The sequence below is a fragment of the Typopeltis vanoorti genome, chromosome 2, assembly GCF_054136105.1.
Source record: "Typopeltis vanoorti isolate ZY-2024b chromosome 2, IOZ_Tvanoo_1.0, whole genome shotgun sequence".
Lineage (NCBI taxonomy): Eukaryota > Metazoa > Arthropoda > Arachnida > Uropygi > Thelyphonidae > Typopeltis > Typopeltis vanoorti.
In genome coordinates this window covers 171,530,436-171,547,464 of record NC_143550.1, presented here as the reverse complement: position 1 = coordinate 171,547,464, position 17,029 = coordinate 171,530,436, and the positions used below count along the sequence as shown (strand labels likewise).

Here is a 17,029-nt window from a genome sequence, read left to right as displayed (position 1 = left end):
ATTGCTCAGAAAGATCTCACCAGTTTTGGTCTTTTTTTGTTTCAGTCACCCCTATTATGTCGATCTGGTACTTATCTAATTCCTCAGCTAGCTCCATTTCTTTGCCATTCAGGCTTCTTACGTTGATAGTACCGATCTTTAACTCTGGTGATGTTGAGTTGGGGTTTGTTTTCAGATTTGTTCCAGTAGCTGACTTTTTGCTGTTCGCCCTGGTTCCCTGGCGAAAACAACGGGGGCCTTGTTTAACCGGGCGACGCCCCAGCCGGCATGAAATTTTGTCATGTTGTACCATCATTTTTTATTTTGGTTTAACCAATAAGAATACAATTTGGTCGGCTAAATCCCAAATTGCCAGCCCATCCTCGTTCGTTCAGTATCAAAGTAGATACCCAACAGGGTGCACGACGAGAAGGTGAGGATTGGACATTAGGTCAGAAGCCCTGGTCGGTTCTCCGCATTCCTTTAAAGGCTATGTGGAGGTCTCCTCTCAGTTATACAGCTTTGACCCTTAAGCACCCAGAGGAGATAATGTACATTATCTCTTCTGTTATTCATTATCTATATGGATCACATTATGAAGGAAAGTGGTATTAAACACGATATCAAAATTGGAGTTGTTAATGTCAGCGCTTTGCTTTATGCGGACAATGTTATACTTCTAAATAAATCCGCTAGAAGTCTGCAATTTTCTCTGACTAAATTAATAACTGTTGTAATAGATATGGTATGAAGGTCAGCAATAAAAAGACAAAGACAATGAAAATAGGCAGAATCATTGAAAATGTCAACTGTGTTGTGAACGGTGAACAAGTAAAACATTTCAGCTACTTAGGCACGATTTTGTAGTGAAGATGGTAAATTAAATATGGAAATAGACAACAGAATCAACAAAGTGGTATGGTAGGAAGTCAATTGAATAAATTCATATGGAAAATAAGACAGAAATTAGTCGGAACACTAAATTAGATGTATACAAGACAGTGTTCAAACCAGTTTTAACTTATGGATCTGAGAGCTGGGTCAGAAGTAAAACACTTGACCAAAGACTAGAGACCGCAGATATGAGAGTCCTGAGAAAGATTATAGGTGTGAACAGATGCCATTAATGGCAATATCGTATTAAAAATGAGGCTATTAGGAAAGAACTTGACATCGTCAACATTCAGGAATGTGTTAGCAGAGCTAATCTCAGGTGGTATGGTCACTTAAGCAGAATGGGCGAGGAAAGATTAGCAAAACAAGTTTTCTCTGCCAGGTTGGCAGAAAAATGAAGAAAAATGATTCAGAGGAAGACCAAGATATAGGTGGATTGATACGGTACAAAGTGCCTTAGACGATAGAAATATAAGATCTGATAATGTTGGAGTCTTGACAAGTAAGAGTCTGATTCTGAGGAAAATTGTAGATAGGAAGTTACTAATGATGTAAATTTTTCATGTAGTACTATCATATCCGTCCGCGCGGTTAGCCTAGTGGCTTTGCGCTTCGCAACCATATGCCTGGGGAAGGAGTGTCCTAGGTTCGATTCCCGTCGGAGACGTGAGGAGCTGAAGGATCTTCCTCAGCCATAGCCAAGTTAGCCGGTCTTGGGCACGGGCAGTAGGGTTTTTTCCGCCAGTTTATCTGGTGTTTTTCATCCCGCAAGCAGGCAAACCGGACCCTTGAACACACAGTGATACAGTCAAGAATACCTTGAGGCATAGGAGTGACCATTCTATCCTTGTATTTCGGTTACGAAATCCAAGCATGCTTGGAAGGTTGTGGGCCTTAAAGGCCTGTTAAAGCCATTGGGATAGGACTATCATATCCTATACACCCCTTGAAGGTACATGGCAGGAAATTGATGATGATGGTTATTATTATTATTGTAACACTTCCAAGGAGGATTCTTTGGAGGAATTCCACTGCAGGAGGGCACTCTACTCCACTGTACACACCTCCTCTACTACTACTACCACCACCAATTGTTACTAACCACTTATTGAGGTCTCAAATGGGAGCTAGACCCAGGAAGATACCAAGATTAAATCAATGCAGACGCCATATTTTCTATAAATAAGTACTAAAATGGTGCAACACCATGTTATCAAATACTCCAGAAAAAACTACAGATAGGATACTGAGGCAGTTGATGTGAGGTCAACAGCCTCTATATACAAATAGACTAGTTGTGAACACATTTTACATGCACTCTGTTTCTTATGCTTGGGTAAAGGATTAAAACAAGAATATAATTTATTGTTAAGTATAACATACTTTGTAAGCCAATGGTAAACTTTAAAAAAATTTTCAGAATAATAAAAATTTTTCTTGTTCGTTATTCCTGATCTCTTAAAAACAAAATCAAAATTTTAGTATAAAGTTTACCACTGGCTTACAAATAAAATAATAAAAAAAAATAATAAAAATTTTTCTTGTTCGTTATTCCTGATCTCTTAAAAACAAAAATTTCAGTATAATGAATATTTATCACTGACAAAAATAAAATTAATTTCATACTTATGCAAAAAGAAACACTGATTACATTTATCTTGGCTGTGGACAGGTATAGGTACTTACTTTTGAGTTCAATTGTACTGCCAAGAGATATTTAGGTGTTACCTTAAGTTTAGCACATTAACCCATTATGAAATTAATAAATAAATAAACAACAAGACATGGATTGCAAAAAAGAAAATATAATATTTCAACTAGTGTTCACTCCTCCCACAGTATTTCAAGTATAATTGCCAGTTTATCTGCATTATTCGGTTACTCTTTATGTGAAGTTTTTCAGGTTTTTCATTCAGTCTTCTGTTCTCATGCATGCTGTATGCTTATACCATGTATACTTAATGCAGATTCATTTGGCACTACTCCTTTGATATTTTCTACAATTTTAAAATAATGTAAAAAAAAAAAAAAAGATAATTAAAGAGAGAAGGAACTCTAAGAAAGAAGATTTGAAGCACTTTGCATGATGATACTAACTTTTTTTTTTGTTGTTTCCCCTGTGGTTACAAAATGTTTTGTCAAGAAATATCCCAATTAGAGGTCCAATAATACATGAAAAAGCATTCAATTATGGGAAACTTTTAGGGAAGATAAAAGTGTTGGATGATTCAAAAGGTTTCAAGAAACAATATGGAACAGTTACCCAGGGCAATCTGTGGACAAGAGAATGATGTACTATAGGAAAATGCATGATGGTGAAATAAAAAGAACAAATTGCTGAATACAACATTGACGTTTTTAATGCTAATGAGACAGAGATGTTCAGTCACTTTCATATCACACACACACATTAAGAAAGATTATGCAGAGGAAGAAATAAACTGAAACAATATTTAACTGCCCTTTGTTTTGTTGCAATGTTTTTGGAGCAGAAAGCTGAAACTACTGATTAATGGATGATATGAAAAGTTAGAATTACTTATCTGTGTTTACTGTGCCAATAAACATACTTGGATATCCAAGAAAAATCCTTCTCTTAACTGAAAACTGCTCAGCACATTGGATTTTTTAAATATACATTGGATTCTCTAAAGTGGTGTCATAGTAGATATGAACACAGTTGATTATGAAGAACAAACAAAAGCAGATGATAACTTATCGAGTGTGAGGGAGCTTACACACCAAGAAATTGCTGAAAATGTACAAACATCTTTGTATAATGTCAACAATTTAACAGCAAAGATCTGAGGTTTTAGAGAAAGCAACTGACACAATGAAAAAAGAAAAGTTGGTCCTTGTTGGGGATCTAAATAACAGAGTAGGAAATGATTGTCAGACATACAAAATTATTCTGGTAAAATTTGGAGAAAAGGGCAAAGCTAATAATAATGGCAAATACCTGTTGGATTTCTGCTCAGGATATGGACTGGTTATTACTAACAGCATGTTCCAACATAAAAATATGCACAAATTCACATGAAGAGAAGAGACTATGTTATTGTTGATAGTGATGTTTTCCACCTGGTGCAGGACACCAGAGTGTACAGAGGATTTGAAATTGGAAGTGATCACCATTTAGTCTTGAAGCAATATAAAATTGAATCTCTTATTGAAAAGAAGAACATGTAAGAGAGTTTTAAAGAAAATAAAACTTTAGCACTGTCAGATGTAAACAGTACACTAAAATACACAAACATCATTCAAGAAAAAATGAAAGAGCTTGAGAACAGGAACCAAACCTTGGAGATTCAGCGGCAAGACTTGAAGAAAACTCTGATTGATTCAGCCAGAGAGGCATGTGGTGAGGTTGTCTGCAAGGATAGAAAAATCAGAATTCCATGGTGGACACAGGAAGTTAAAGAGGCAGTAAAGGAAAAGAAGACAGCATATCAAAGGTTTCTTGCAAATAATTCAATTTGTGCTCTAAGCAGAGACAAATGTAAGAAAGCTAAACAAAACAAAACTAAACACTGTAAAACTAGGTAAACAAAAGTCATGGGAAGAATTTAGTAAGAACATAGTAAATAAATATCAAGAAATTGGCAAAATATTTTTAAGACTGTCAAAAAAGCTCAGAAATAGAGAAAAGAGTGCTGTAAAAGGAATTAGAGATAATAAAGGTGACACGAAAAATGGTGAAAAAGATATCCTTCAAGTATGGAGTAATTACTTCGAAAAACTGCTAAATGAAACAAGCAGTGGTGATAGCACAGTAGTAAAAAACACTCAACAGTCAGGAATACATATCAATATTGAAGTGGAAAAAAGCCATCAAAGGCTTAAAATGTGGAAAGCCAGCAGAAGTAGATAATATTCGACCAGAAATGAAGTATGAAGGTATAAAAGTCATACAGTGGCTGCACTGCACAATTCAGAAGGCCTGGACAGAGGGATAAATTCCAGATGATTGAAGTAAATCTCTCATAGTTAAAAAGGGAAATAAAACTGAATGTGAGAATTACAGAGGTATTTCCATTCTGAGTGTTCCTGGCAAGATCTATGCAAGTATACTTGAGAAATGGTTGAGAAGGATTATGGAAGGAAAGCTTGGTGAAGACAAGCTGGATTCAGACCAAATAAAGGGAGTCAGGATCAGATCTTCACTTTATGACAAATAGTTGAGAAATCATGGGATTATAACAAAGACCTGTATTTAAGTTTTGTAGATCTGGAAAAGGTATACATATGACAAGGTGCCAAAAGAGAAGCTGTTCAAACTGCTACAGTGTGTCAATGGAGCATTATATCAAGCAATATTTAGTCTTTATTTGAGTTCTAAGTCAGCAGTTAGAACTGAAGGAAGTACAGAAAGATAGTTTTATGTTAAATATGGTATCAGACAAGGATGTACATTATCCACTCTGTTATTTATTATCTATATGAATCACATTATGAAGCAAAGTGGTATTAAACCTGATATCAAAATTCATCATCATCAAATTCCTGACATGTACCCTCAAGGGGTGTACAGGATATGATAGTACTACATGAAAATTTTATATCATTACTAAGTTCCTATCTACAATTTTCTTCAAAAAAGTCTGTTACTTGTCAAGACTCCAACATTATCAGATCTTATATTTCTATCGTCTACGGCACTTTGTACCGTATCAATCCACCTATATCTTGGTCTTCCTCTGGGTCGTTTTCCTGCCAACCTGGCAGAGAACACTTGCTTTGTTAATCTTTCCTCGCCCATTCTGTTTAAGTGACCATACCACCTGAGATTAGCTCTACTAACATATTCCTGGATGTTGATATGTCAAATTCTTTCCTAATATCCTCATTTTTAATATGATATTGCCATTAATGCCATCTGTTCATGCCTCTAATCTTTCTCAGGACTCTCATACCTGCGGTCTCTAGTCTTTGGTCAAGTGTTTTACTTCTAACCCATTTCTCAGATCCATAGGTTAAAACTAGTTTGAACACTGTCTTGTATACAGCTTATTTAGTCTTCCGACTAATTTTTCTCTTATTCCATATGAATTCATTCAATTGTTGATTCTGTTGTCTATTTCCATATTTAATTTACCATCTTCACTAAAAATTGTGCCTAAGTAGCTGAAATGTTTTACTTGTTCCACAGGTTCCCTGTTCACAACACAGTTGACATTTTCAACAATTCTACCTATTTTCATTGTTTTTGTCTTTTTAATGTTGACCTTCATACCATATCTATTACAACAGTTATTCAATTTAATCAGGGAATCTTGCAAAGTTGTAGCAGATTTATTTAGAAGTATAAAATCGTCCGCATAAAACAAAGTGCTGACAATAACATCTCCAATTCTGATATCATGTTTAACACCACTTTCCTTCATAATGAATAACAGAGGGGATAATGTACATCCTTGTCTCACACCAGACTTAACATTAAACCATCTTCCTGTACTTCCTTCAATTCTAACAGCCGACTTACAACTCAAATACAGACTAAGTATTGCTTGATATAATGCCACATTGACACCATATAACTGTAGCATATTGAATAGCTTCTCTCCTGGCACCTTGTCATATGCCTTTTCCAAATCGACAAAACTTAAATACAGATCTTTGTCATATTCCCATGCTTTCTCCACTATTTGTCGTAAAGTGAAGATCTGATCCTGACAGCCTCTATTTGGCCTGAATCCAGCTTGTTCTTCCACAATTCTTCTCAACCGTTTCTCAAGTATACTTGCATAGATCTTGCCAGGAACACTCAGTAGGGAAATATCTCTGTAATTCTCACATTCAGTTTTATTTCCCGTTTATATATGGGTATTATTAGAGCTCTACTCCAATCATCGGGAATTCGTCCCTCTGTCCAGGCTTTCTGAACTATGCAGTGTAGCCACTGTAAGACTTTTATACCACCATACTTCAGCATTGCTGGTCGAATATCATCTACTCCTGCATTTCAACATTTCCACACTTCAAGCCTTTGATGGCTTTTTCTATTTCAAGTATGGATATGCATTCCTGACTGTATGCCTGTTGAGTGTTTTTTACCACTGTGCTATCACTGTTTGTTTCATTTAGCAATTTTTCGAAGTAATTACTCCATACTTGAAGGATATCTTTTTCTCCCATTTTCATGTCATCTTTATCATCTATAACTTCTTTTACAGCATTCTTTCCTCCATTTCTAAGCTTCTTCAACAATATCCAAAATATCTTACCACCTTCTTGATATTTATTTTCAATGCTCTTGCCAAAGTCCTCCCATGACTTTTGTTTAGCTAGTTTAACAGAGGGTTTAGCTTTCTTACATTTGTCTCTGTATTCTCCAAGAGCACAAGCTGACTTATTTGCCAGGAACTTTTGATATGCTTATTTCTTTTCCTTGACTACCTCTTTAACTTCCTGTGTCCACCATGGAGTTCTGCTTTTCTATCCTAGCAGACTACCTTGCACATGACCACGGAGTTCTGCTTTTCTATCCTTGCAGACTACCTTGCCACATGCCTCTCTGGCTGAATCAATCAGGGTTTTCTTCAAGGCTTGCCACTGAATCTCCAAGGTTTGGTTCTTGTTCTCAAACTCTTTCATTTTTTCTTCAATAATCTTTGTGTATTTTAGTCTACAGCTCACATCTGAGAGCTACTCAACTTTTATTCACTTCAAAACTTTCTTACATGTTATTCTTTTCAATATGGAATTCATTTTATCCTGCTGAAGACTAAATAGTGATCACTTCCAATTTCAAATCCTCTGTACACTCTGGTGTCCTGCACCAGGAGGAAAACATCACTATCAACAAAAACTTAGTCAATGAGACTTTTCTTATTCCTTGCTTCTTCTCTCCATGTGAATTTGTGCACATTTTTATGTTGGAACATGGTGTTAGTAATAACCAGTCCATGTCCTGAGCAGAAATCCAACAGGTATTTGCCATTATTATTAGCTTGGCTCTTTTCTCCAAATTTTCCCAAAATATTTTTGTATGTCTGACAATCATTTCCTACTCAGCTATTTAGATCCCCAACAAGGACCAACTTTTCCTTTTTCATTGTGTCAGTTGCTTTTTCTAAAGCATCAAAAAATTCATTCACTTCTCCCTTAGTAGAGCCTTCTGTCGGACCATAGGCAAAAATAAGTCTCATTGTCCAATTTCCCATTCTGATATTAGCCCACATCACTCTACTTGAGATTGCCTGCCATTCAAGAAGATTAGCCTCGTATTTTGTGTTGAATACTATGGCTACTCCTTCTTTTCCTTGATTGTCATTTCCTGAATATAACATTTTGTATTTATTGCTCAGAAAGATCTCACCAGTTTTGTCTTTTTTGTTTCAGTCACCCCTATTATGTCGATCTGGTACTTATCTAATTACTCAGCTAGCTCCATTTCTTTGCCATTTAGGCTTCTTATGTTGATAGTACCGATCTTTAACTCCGGTGGTTGGGATGTGCTTTCAGATTTGTTCCAGTAGCTGACTTTTCACTGTTCGCCCTGGTCCCCTGGCAAAAAACAACGGGGGGCCTTGTTTAACTGGATGACACTCCAGCCGGCATGAAATTTTGTCATGTTGTACTGTCATTTTGTATATTGGTTTAAGCCAATAAGAATACAATTTGGTCGGCTAAATCCCAAATTGCCAGCCCATCCACGTTCGTTCCGTATCCAGCTAGATATCCAACAGGGTGCACCACAAGAAGGTGAGGATGGGCATTAGGTCAGAAGCCCTGGTCGGTTCTCCGCATTCCTTTAAAGACTATGTGGAGGTCTACTCTCAGTTATACAGCTTTGACCCTTAAGCACCCTTATTCATAGATTAGTAGGTGAAATAAGTAAATTAAGTTCTTAGAAAAAAAACTTTATAAAAAAATTAGTAGGTGAAATAAGGAAATTATGTTCTCAGAAAACTAGGGTATATAAATCGTTTTTTAGAAAGTATAAGTCATAGGAGATTTAGTATTGTTAGATGATAAATCTAGTCTAAAAAAGGTTACGAAATTAGGAAGGAAAGCTTTAAGTCCATATAGAATTTTAGAAAAATTCTCTCCTATGAATTTTAGGATTCAAGATGTCAAAAATCCTAGTAAAATTATAAATATACACTCTGATAGTTTAAAAAAGTATTTTTTAGGGAGTAGAAATTTAGTCATATTAAGAGAAAATAGGAATAGAATACTGAAAGATAATTGTTGTTTTCCTGATTCTAATTGTGCATCTCATTCACAATCAAATAGTAGGAAAGGGAATAGTTTAAAAACTCATAATTTAAATACACAGAAAGGGAGAAAATTAAGAAGTTTGAGTAAAACAAAACCTAATGCAAGAAATTTTAGAAATCCCAAGGTAAATAATTCAGATAATGTACAATGTAAGAGTGATGATAATCAAACTGACTCTAACATTGATGAAATTATAGCAGAATATCATAGGTTAGTTAATATAGTTAAGTAAGTCAGAGGAATGTGAAAATACCTCTAATTTAGTTAATAAGGATAAAGAATCTAAGAATCTCAGAAACCTGTAGAATCTCAGACACCTGTAGAATTTGATTCTGATAGTAATGATTCTGTAGATTTAGGGCATAATTCAAATAGTTTAAATGAAATATTTGAAAAGTATAGAAATGAGATTTGTAAGTATAGTAAATTGGAAGAAGAAAATTCTGAATTATCTCTAACATCAGATAATTCTGAAACTAGTGATTCCGAGAGTGTAAATAATGATCAGCAGAAATCACTTTATTTTTTAAGATCAAGGAATAAGCATTAACAGTTTTATTAGATATAGGTTAAATATTTAAAATTTTTTTTTAAAAAAAAATTTTCAGAGAAAGATGAAACTGATGTAAAAATAATCATAATATAAAATTTTCTAAATATTTTTATGAATTGTTTATGTTAGTATGTTTATTAGTTTTAGTTTCATAACACGCATTGTCAGCACTTGCGATGTGCCGTTATTGAAATTGTTTTGTCAAAAGTGATATGTAAAGCATTTAAAAAAGTTATGTACTTACTGGATTTGATATTTGTATTACTTACAGGAATTTTTATTGTAATTTAAAATTATCAAAAGTTGTGTTTTATGAAGGCATTCTCTTGTCACTAATGGAGACAACATGTCAGCCATTATACCTAACTTCTTGCTTACCAGTTTCATGGAGTGCACATGCTCGTTGAGAAGTTTGATGTGTGATTGACAGCTGACAAGTTCGGTAGTGAAGCAACAGGAGAGTAAACAAGATAGCATTCACAAAGAAATTAGAATACAGGCCGGCAGACATTTAGATTCGGAGGAAATTGAGTTTTTTTATGTGACAGTCGGAAGAAAATTAATATATTCCGAAAAGAGAATTGTTGAACTATGAAGTTTTAATGTGGAATAAGTATTGATAAATAAAGGGGAATATTGCTATAGATTGTTTTAAAAGGATTCCTCGAATATTCGAGGAAACGCTAATTGGAAGATTTATAGTAGATTCCGAAAAGGGAATCGTAGAACTGTGAATTTTTTTAAATGGAAGAGTTAAGACTGTTAATAAGCATTAGTAAATAAAAGAAGAAATTGCTATTTACGTTTTAAAGGAATGTTCGAGAAAACTCTGATTAGGAAGTTTCATCTGTCTTAAGGACGCCGGATCTAACTATTATTTCTACTAAAAAGAGACAGAATTGAGTTAGGAAGAATTAATGTGTGCTACATAAGTGATGATAAAGGAGCCTATGAAAATGAAGAATAAAGTCATATATCTTCGGAAAAGGGCCTTGACAGAGAAAGCAACTGTCTATGAACATTTTGTCATTGTGAAACAAAGTGTTTAGTCTAGTCTTAAGTGTAAATTTATTTTTAAAAGGCCTTGGATCCAATTAATTCTGTAGTTAGTTATAGTTATATAAAATTTGTTTGAAGTGTATATATATTGTTTTTGTTATATTAAATGTATTTATTTTGTATTTTGGTCTTGAGTCTGATTTATTTGGATTCTGAAAGAAATAGTAAAAAAGAAGTCATTGCACCAATCGGAGTGAACCCTTGTGCATATATAGGTACACTCGGAAATAAATTAAAAATAATTGTTGAACAGAGATCATTTCTATATACAGGATTAAATTAATAAAAATCCTATATTTAAATAATGGCACAGCCAGTACGATTAATATTATGATCATATCTTCTATATAAACACCTCTAAATATTAACACTATCATATCCTGTACACCCCTTGAGGGTACATATCAGGAATTTGATGATGACAACTATGAAAATATTGTTGAACCACTAACAAAGAAATTTTACTCTCAGAAACTTTAAACTGCCTGAAAAGAAAGTTCATGCTTATTGATGTTCAAAAAAAAAAAAAAAAAAAAAAAAAAAAAAAAAAAAAATCCATCCCCTTCTACCCCCAAACAACCGACCATCATTGATTCTTAGCATAAAATTTCTATCAAAATTACTATTCCTATCTGAACCCCAACTGGAAACCTCAACAGTCACTGTCCACCTCAACTGCCCAAACTACACATTACATAGTGCTTCGTAGGGCAGCACTTGTGCATTCAGTATCAGAATTGACATACCATACCAGAGATTGGAAAACCTTGAATCCCAAATGTGTAATCTGCTTTGGCTCAAAATTTCTCTACCAAATCAACCTGTCATTTTTATATCACTATCACTCTCCAAACTCCATTAACAACTCTGACTTCTTCAACTCTCTCTCTGTGTCCAAAGCTGGACTTTCTACTGTCAAAATACTCCAATAGTGAGGTCATCCTTTTTTGGAGACTTCACAATTCATGCTGGCTTCCTTTCTTCAGTTTCACTGATCAAGCAGGCAGGGATGCTGAGATGTTCACCATTAGCAATGACCTATCACAGGTCATTAATTTCCCTACCAGAATAACTGACAACCCCCTTCAATTTGTCAACACACACTTGATTCTTCCTAACAACAAGCTCCCCTTCCAAATATACTGTGGATGTCAGTTCTCCTCTTGGTAACTCAGATCACAACCTCATACAAGGCTTTTGCCACAGAACAACCTTCACCTACCAGTTCTCAGTCTCATGTCCTTTGGCACTACAACAGTGCAAAATAAGATGATCTCTGTAACTTCTATTCCTCCTTCCCATGGTCTGACTACTGCTTCAGTTGTTCTGATCCAAATGCCTGCTCAAACCAAAATAACAGAAGTCATTCTCACAGGAATGAAGGCTTTCATCCCTTATTCCACTCCAAATTCTCAGCCACTATCCATGACTTATTTCTCAAAAAAGTGTGCCAATGCCATAAAGGGAAAAAAAAACCCCTCTGCTTATGATGAATTGCTGCTCAAGAACAAATCTCCATCTGCTAACTATGCTCACTACAACAGTTGTAAAAGAATCAAATCCAAGTCAGACTTTGCAGAAATGCTAGAAACTCCCTATCATTCCCAAATGGCAGTTGCTCCTTCTGGTCCCTTGCCAAGGCCATTGGGTACAACTTTTACCCCCCCCACCCCATCTTTCCATCACTCTCATACCCAGATGGCAGACTTACTGGCATCACTCTTCTCTTCCAATTCCTGCATTGATAACCTGGATAAAGTTCCCTCCATTCCATCAAGAATGGAACTCTCCATGTCACCCATCATCTTCTGCCAAGAAGAAATCCGAAGAATCATTAATAACTTGAACACAAACAAGGCATCTGATCCTGATGGTATACTACCTATTGCGGTAGAAAATTGTGTTCCAGAACTAGCTCCTATCCCGTATCACCCTTCAATCTATCCTATTCAACTGGAATCTACATTACAACACAGAAACAGGCCCACATCCAGTCCATCCCAAAGAAAGGTGATTACAGTCAACCAATGAAGCCATCCAATTGCTCTCACTTCCGTTCTCTCTAAAATTATGGAGAAGATCAATAATTAACTCTTGAACTACCTAGAGACCTATCACCTAATCAGTGACTTGCAGCGAGGATTCTGCCACTTGCAATCTACAGCTGATCGTGTTACTTTCACCACCCACCTCTGGACTCAAGCCATGGAAAAATATTTGGAGAAATCCACATGGTTACTGTGAACATTTCAAAGGCATTTGATTGGGTTTGGCACAGCAGCCTGCAACTGGATCATCAGCTTTCCCAATGGCTGCTCACCATGTGTCATGGTGGATGGTTTTCTCTCCTCAGATTTCCCCATCAATGCAGGAGTACCCCAGGATTCCATTCTTTCACCCACTCCACATATCCACTTCAATCCCTCTCTCACAGACATTCAAGTTTCTGCCTTGTACCTCTTCTAAATACTTTTATGGACAGTGCTCTGCTGAATTGGAAACTATCATTCCTCCACTTTCCTCCAAAATAATTAGAACAAGAGCCACTACTAATCAGCACCCTTTTACAGTCCATCTTGAAACTCACCATACTAATTTCACTGCCTTCTCTTTCATTCCATCTACTTCTGTTCTTTGGAACAGTCTTCTCCACTCTGCTTTCTCCAAAGAATACAACCTTCAACTGTTCAAACAAAATGTGAACATATCCTCCTTTTTTCTTTTTCTCTTGCTCATACATGGCACAAATGTGCTATAGGTCTTGTGACCTTTTGTGTGTGGATCAGATATATTATATAAATAAATAAGACCGCAATATAAGAAATAACCAGAGGCAGATTTGCTATACATCTTGTATAGCAAATATTGCAACTCTAGATCTTGCACAACAAAAAGAACAGGCAGGTTTTTGAAGTGGATTTAGCACAATGGACCATATTGAAGTTGTAGAACAGATTATTGAACAGTATAATGAATGACAAATAGTTTTATTATGAGAAAGCCTTTGATTCCATAAAAACTTGTGCAATACTTAAAGCACTATGAAACCAGCAAGTGGAGGAGCCATATTTCAGGACCATCAAATCAGCATATACCAATGCAACAGTAACAATTCATTTCAATGGAAATATAAAGAGAGAGATGTGACATGGTGACAATATCTCCAAAATTATTCACAGCATGCCTAGAAGAAATATTCAAACTTCTTGATTGGAAAGAAAAAGGTATAAAGATAAATGAAAGATATTTAAGCAATTTATACTTTGCAGATGACAGTTACCTTTACCTGAAGTTCACATGAAGTACAGACTTGTATTTGTGAACTCCAAACTGCTAGCAAAACAGCTGACTCAAAGATAAACCTAAAGAAGACCAAAGTTATGTTCAATAGCTATGCACAACCGGAAATAATAAAAAAATCAACGATGATGAAACTGAACAAGTGGATCATTACAACTTAAGACAATGTATATATCAATGGATCAAAATACCATGGAAGAAGTCTAAAGATAAACAATGCTTGGGATGGAAAGCATTTGGAAAATTACAGTCAGTATTCAAAAACCATTACCACTATACCTGAAAAGGAAAGTTTTTAACTAGATAGTGCATTTTCCCTGAATTTAACATCCATGTTTCATAGCCATATCACAACATGGACATTAAATGCAAAGGAAACTCAAAAACTAAGAACACAATTTGGCATGCATATGCATGGGTGTTACAAGATTGGATGGCAAAAGGAATACTTAGATAAAAACTCAAACCAAAGCCTCTGCCATTATACGAAGGGTGAAACATCTCAAGTGGCAATGTTACTAGTAATACTGATTGAAGACAATGACAGACAAAAGAAGTACAGATTGGATTTTACAGGAGAAAAAAAATGATCACAACGCTGGGCACAATCATGATGGATTGGTGGAATCATCAGATATGCAGGAGTGACATGGAGAAGAAAAGCCACTGATAAAGAGTTTTGGAGTCATCTTTTAAGCAAGCACTGGATTGATAAAGCTGATGATGAATATTTGTATATAAGAGTAGTCTGCAGCTTGCATCTTCAAGCTATTCAATAGCTTTCATTCTTTTCGAAAAAACTTTCATACACATTATCTTGCTCAAAACTAAATGGCAATCATCTCTTCTTCTTCTCTTCAAGGATTAGGCATTTGCCTGTTCCAGCTTCACTGGTTCTTTGGAAAGTTTGGTAACGTCCCAGAATTTGGAAAACATTAATTATCAGAGGTCCCACTTTACATCCCAGGTCCCCTACACTATCTAGACCTTTCTACACCTAGATAGGACTTTAGAGTCACTCACATGTTTCACTTAGTATTGTGTTCTATTTGAGTGTGTTACAAGAGTTATTTGTAATCCTTGAAGATGTCTCAGTGACTGAGACGAAATATTGGATGCATTAAGATTAGTTTTTAATCCTTTCTTAGTGCTGTAAATATTCCATTAAACCTCCAACATGAATAGTAATTATTATTATAGTATTTCAAATAGTTTTTCTTTTCTTACCTTGTCATATACCTTTCCCAGCTCTACAAAACTACATGGATACAGATCTTTGTTATATTCTCATGATTTTTGAACTAAAAGTGAAAATTGATTCTGAGAACCTCTATTTGGACTAAACACAGCTTTTTCTCTAAGTTTCCCCTTCCACAATTTTTCTCATCCATTTCTCAAACGGGCTTGCAGAAATCTTATCAAAAACATTTAGTAGGGAAATTCCTCAGCAATTATCACATATTTTTGGTTTTATAGATGGGTATTATGAGAGATCTACTCCAATCATCTGGAATTTTCAATTCTCTGAATAGGCCATCCTGAATTATGCAGTGTAGCCACTGTATTGCTTTTATACCTCAATATTTGACCATTTCTGGCAAAGAACATCATCTAGTCCATCATTTTCTTTTGTGTCAGCTGCCCTCTCTAATGTTTTAAAAAATTCCTCCACTTCTTGCTTGGCAGAACTTTCTGTGGGACCACAGTCAAAAGTCACTCATTGTCCAATTCTCCATTCTACTATCTGCCCACATCACTGTATATAATACTGCCTGTCATTCAAAAGGATTATCCTCATATTTAGCATTGAATACTATAGCTAATTGTTTTTCTAGATCCAGAACAATGTTTGCAGAAAAGTAATTTATTTTCCTTGCAGAAAACCTTTGTGTTGGCACTGTTCTTTAAATATTTACAATTCTAACATCACATACTATTTTTTCAACAGTTTAATAAAAGTATTCTTTCAGAGAAAAAAAAAAAATCGTTATTTTGATAAAGTGATTATTTGTACATATATATGCTAATTATATAATTAGCTCCAATTACCCATGCCATCGATAGAATTCTGCCGTAGTAAACTTAAACATATATCGCCGTCTTCACTAATGTTTGGATGCCAAAGTCTTGTTAGGCACTTGACCTTTGGAGGCTAAAAAACAAAGATTGGAAAAAAATTAGAAAAAGAACGTGATCACGTAATCTTAAATTTTAATTACTGTATTTAACTAGTGTATACTATTACACTAGTAGTCCTAAATCCATCCATGAATGGATCAAATCAGAAGATATCAATACATAATGTTAAGAAATAAAATGTTAAATTTTTATGACTGGTGAAATCATGTAGCATTACTAGAGTTGAATTAGAATGATCATCTTGCATATACTCAAAAAAATGAATATATTTTTCATTGTTGAGTGTTTAAGCTGTGAAAATTCTTTGAAAATAATTCAAGAACTTTAGAATGCATTCCTGCATTTTTAATGAAAGAATGGCAACAAATGATACTATATTAGCTGTCAATTTTTCACATGTAGTTTGCATTGTTTGTAGTTAGGGCAAAAGGAAATAAGGCTATAAGGTAAGTGTATTATGACTGTAAATTGCATATTCTAGCCAGGTTTGCCTGTTTTGCAGAATGAAAAATTCAAGTTTCCTGAAGAGGATACCCTGCCATCTCTGTATGAGACCAACTAACTCACATTTAGTTGAAAAATTGCTATAAAGGTTCTTCACAATCCTACACAGAATTTGAACACAAGTCTTTCCAAACAAAACGTGTTGTTACTGAATGAGTTATGTAGGCTCTGTTTCACATGCAGAGAGAAGTTTCCTTAATTGAGGAGAGGTCTAGTTTTAATAATTCAATTACATTTTATAACAGGACAATGAATATGTTGAACAAGGGAATTGCATGTTTATTAAAAATACACTGATATTTTTCCAAGTCTGTGAAATTTGATACAATGCAAATCTTTTGGCAAGCTACGGGAGCTATGAATGAATGAATAAACAGA

General features: G+C 35.0%; 1 protein-coding gene across 3 annotated transcripts in view; it reads right to left on the bottom strand.

Annotated features, from left to right (window-relative positions):
• LOC150109666 (NEDD8-conjugating enzyme UBE2F-like) overlaps positions 1–17,029 on the bottom strand; it is a 148,676-nt gene that overhangs the window by 87,653 nt on the left and 43,994 nt on the right. For all 3 annotated transcript variants that reach the window (XM_090409615.1, XM_090409607.1, XM_090409623.1), the window contains one exon: positions 16,058–16,160. In XM_090409615.1, coding sequence (XP_090265741.1) covers positions 16,058–16,160 — 103 coding nt within the window. The remainder of the gene's footprint in view (positions 1–16,057; positions 16,161–17,029) is intronic.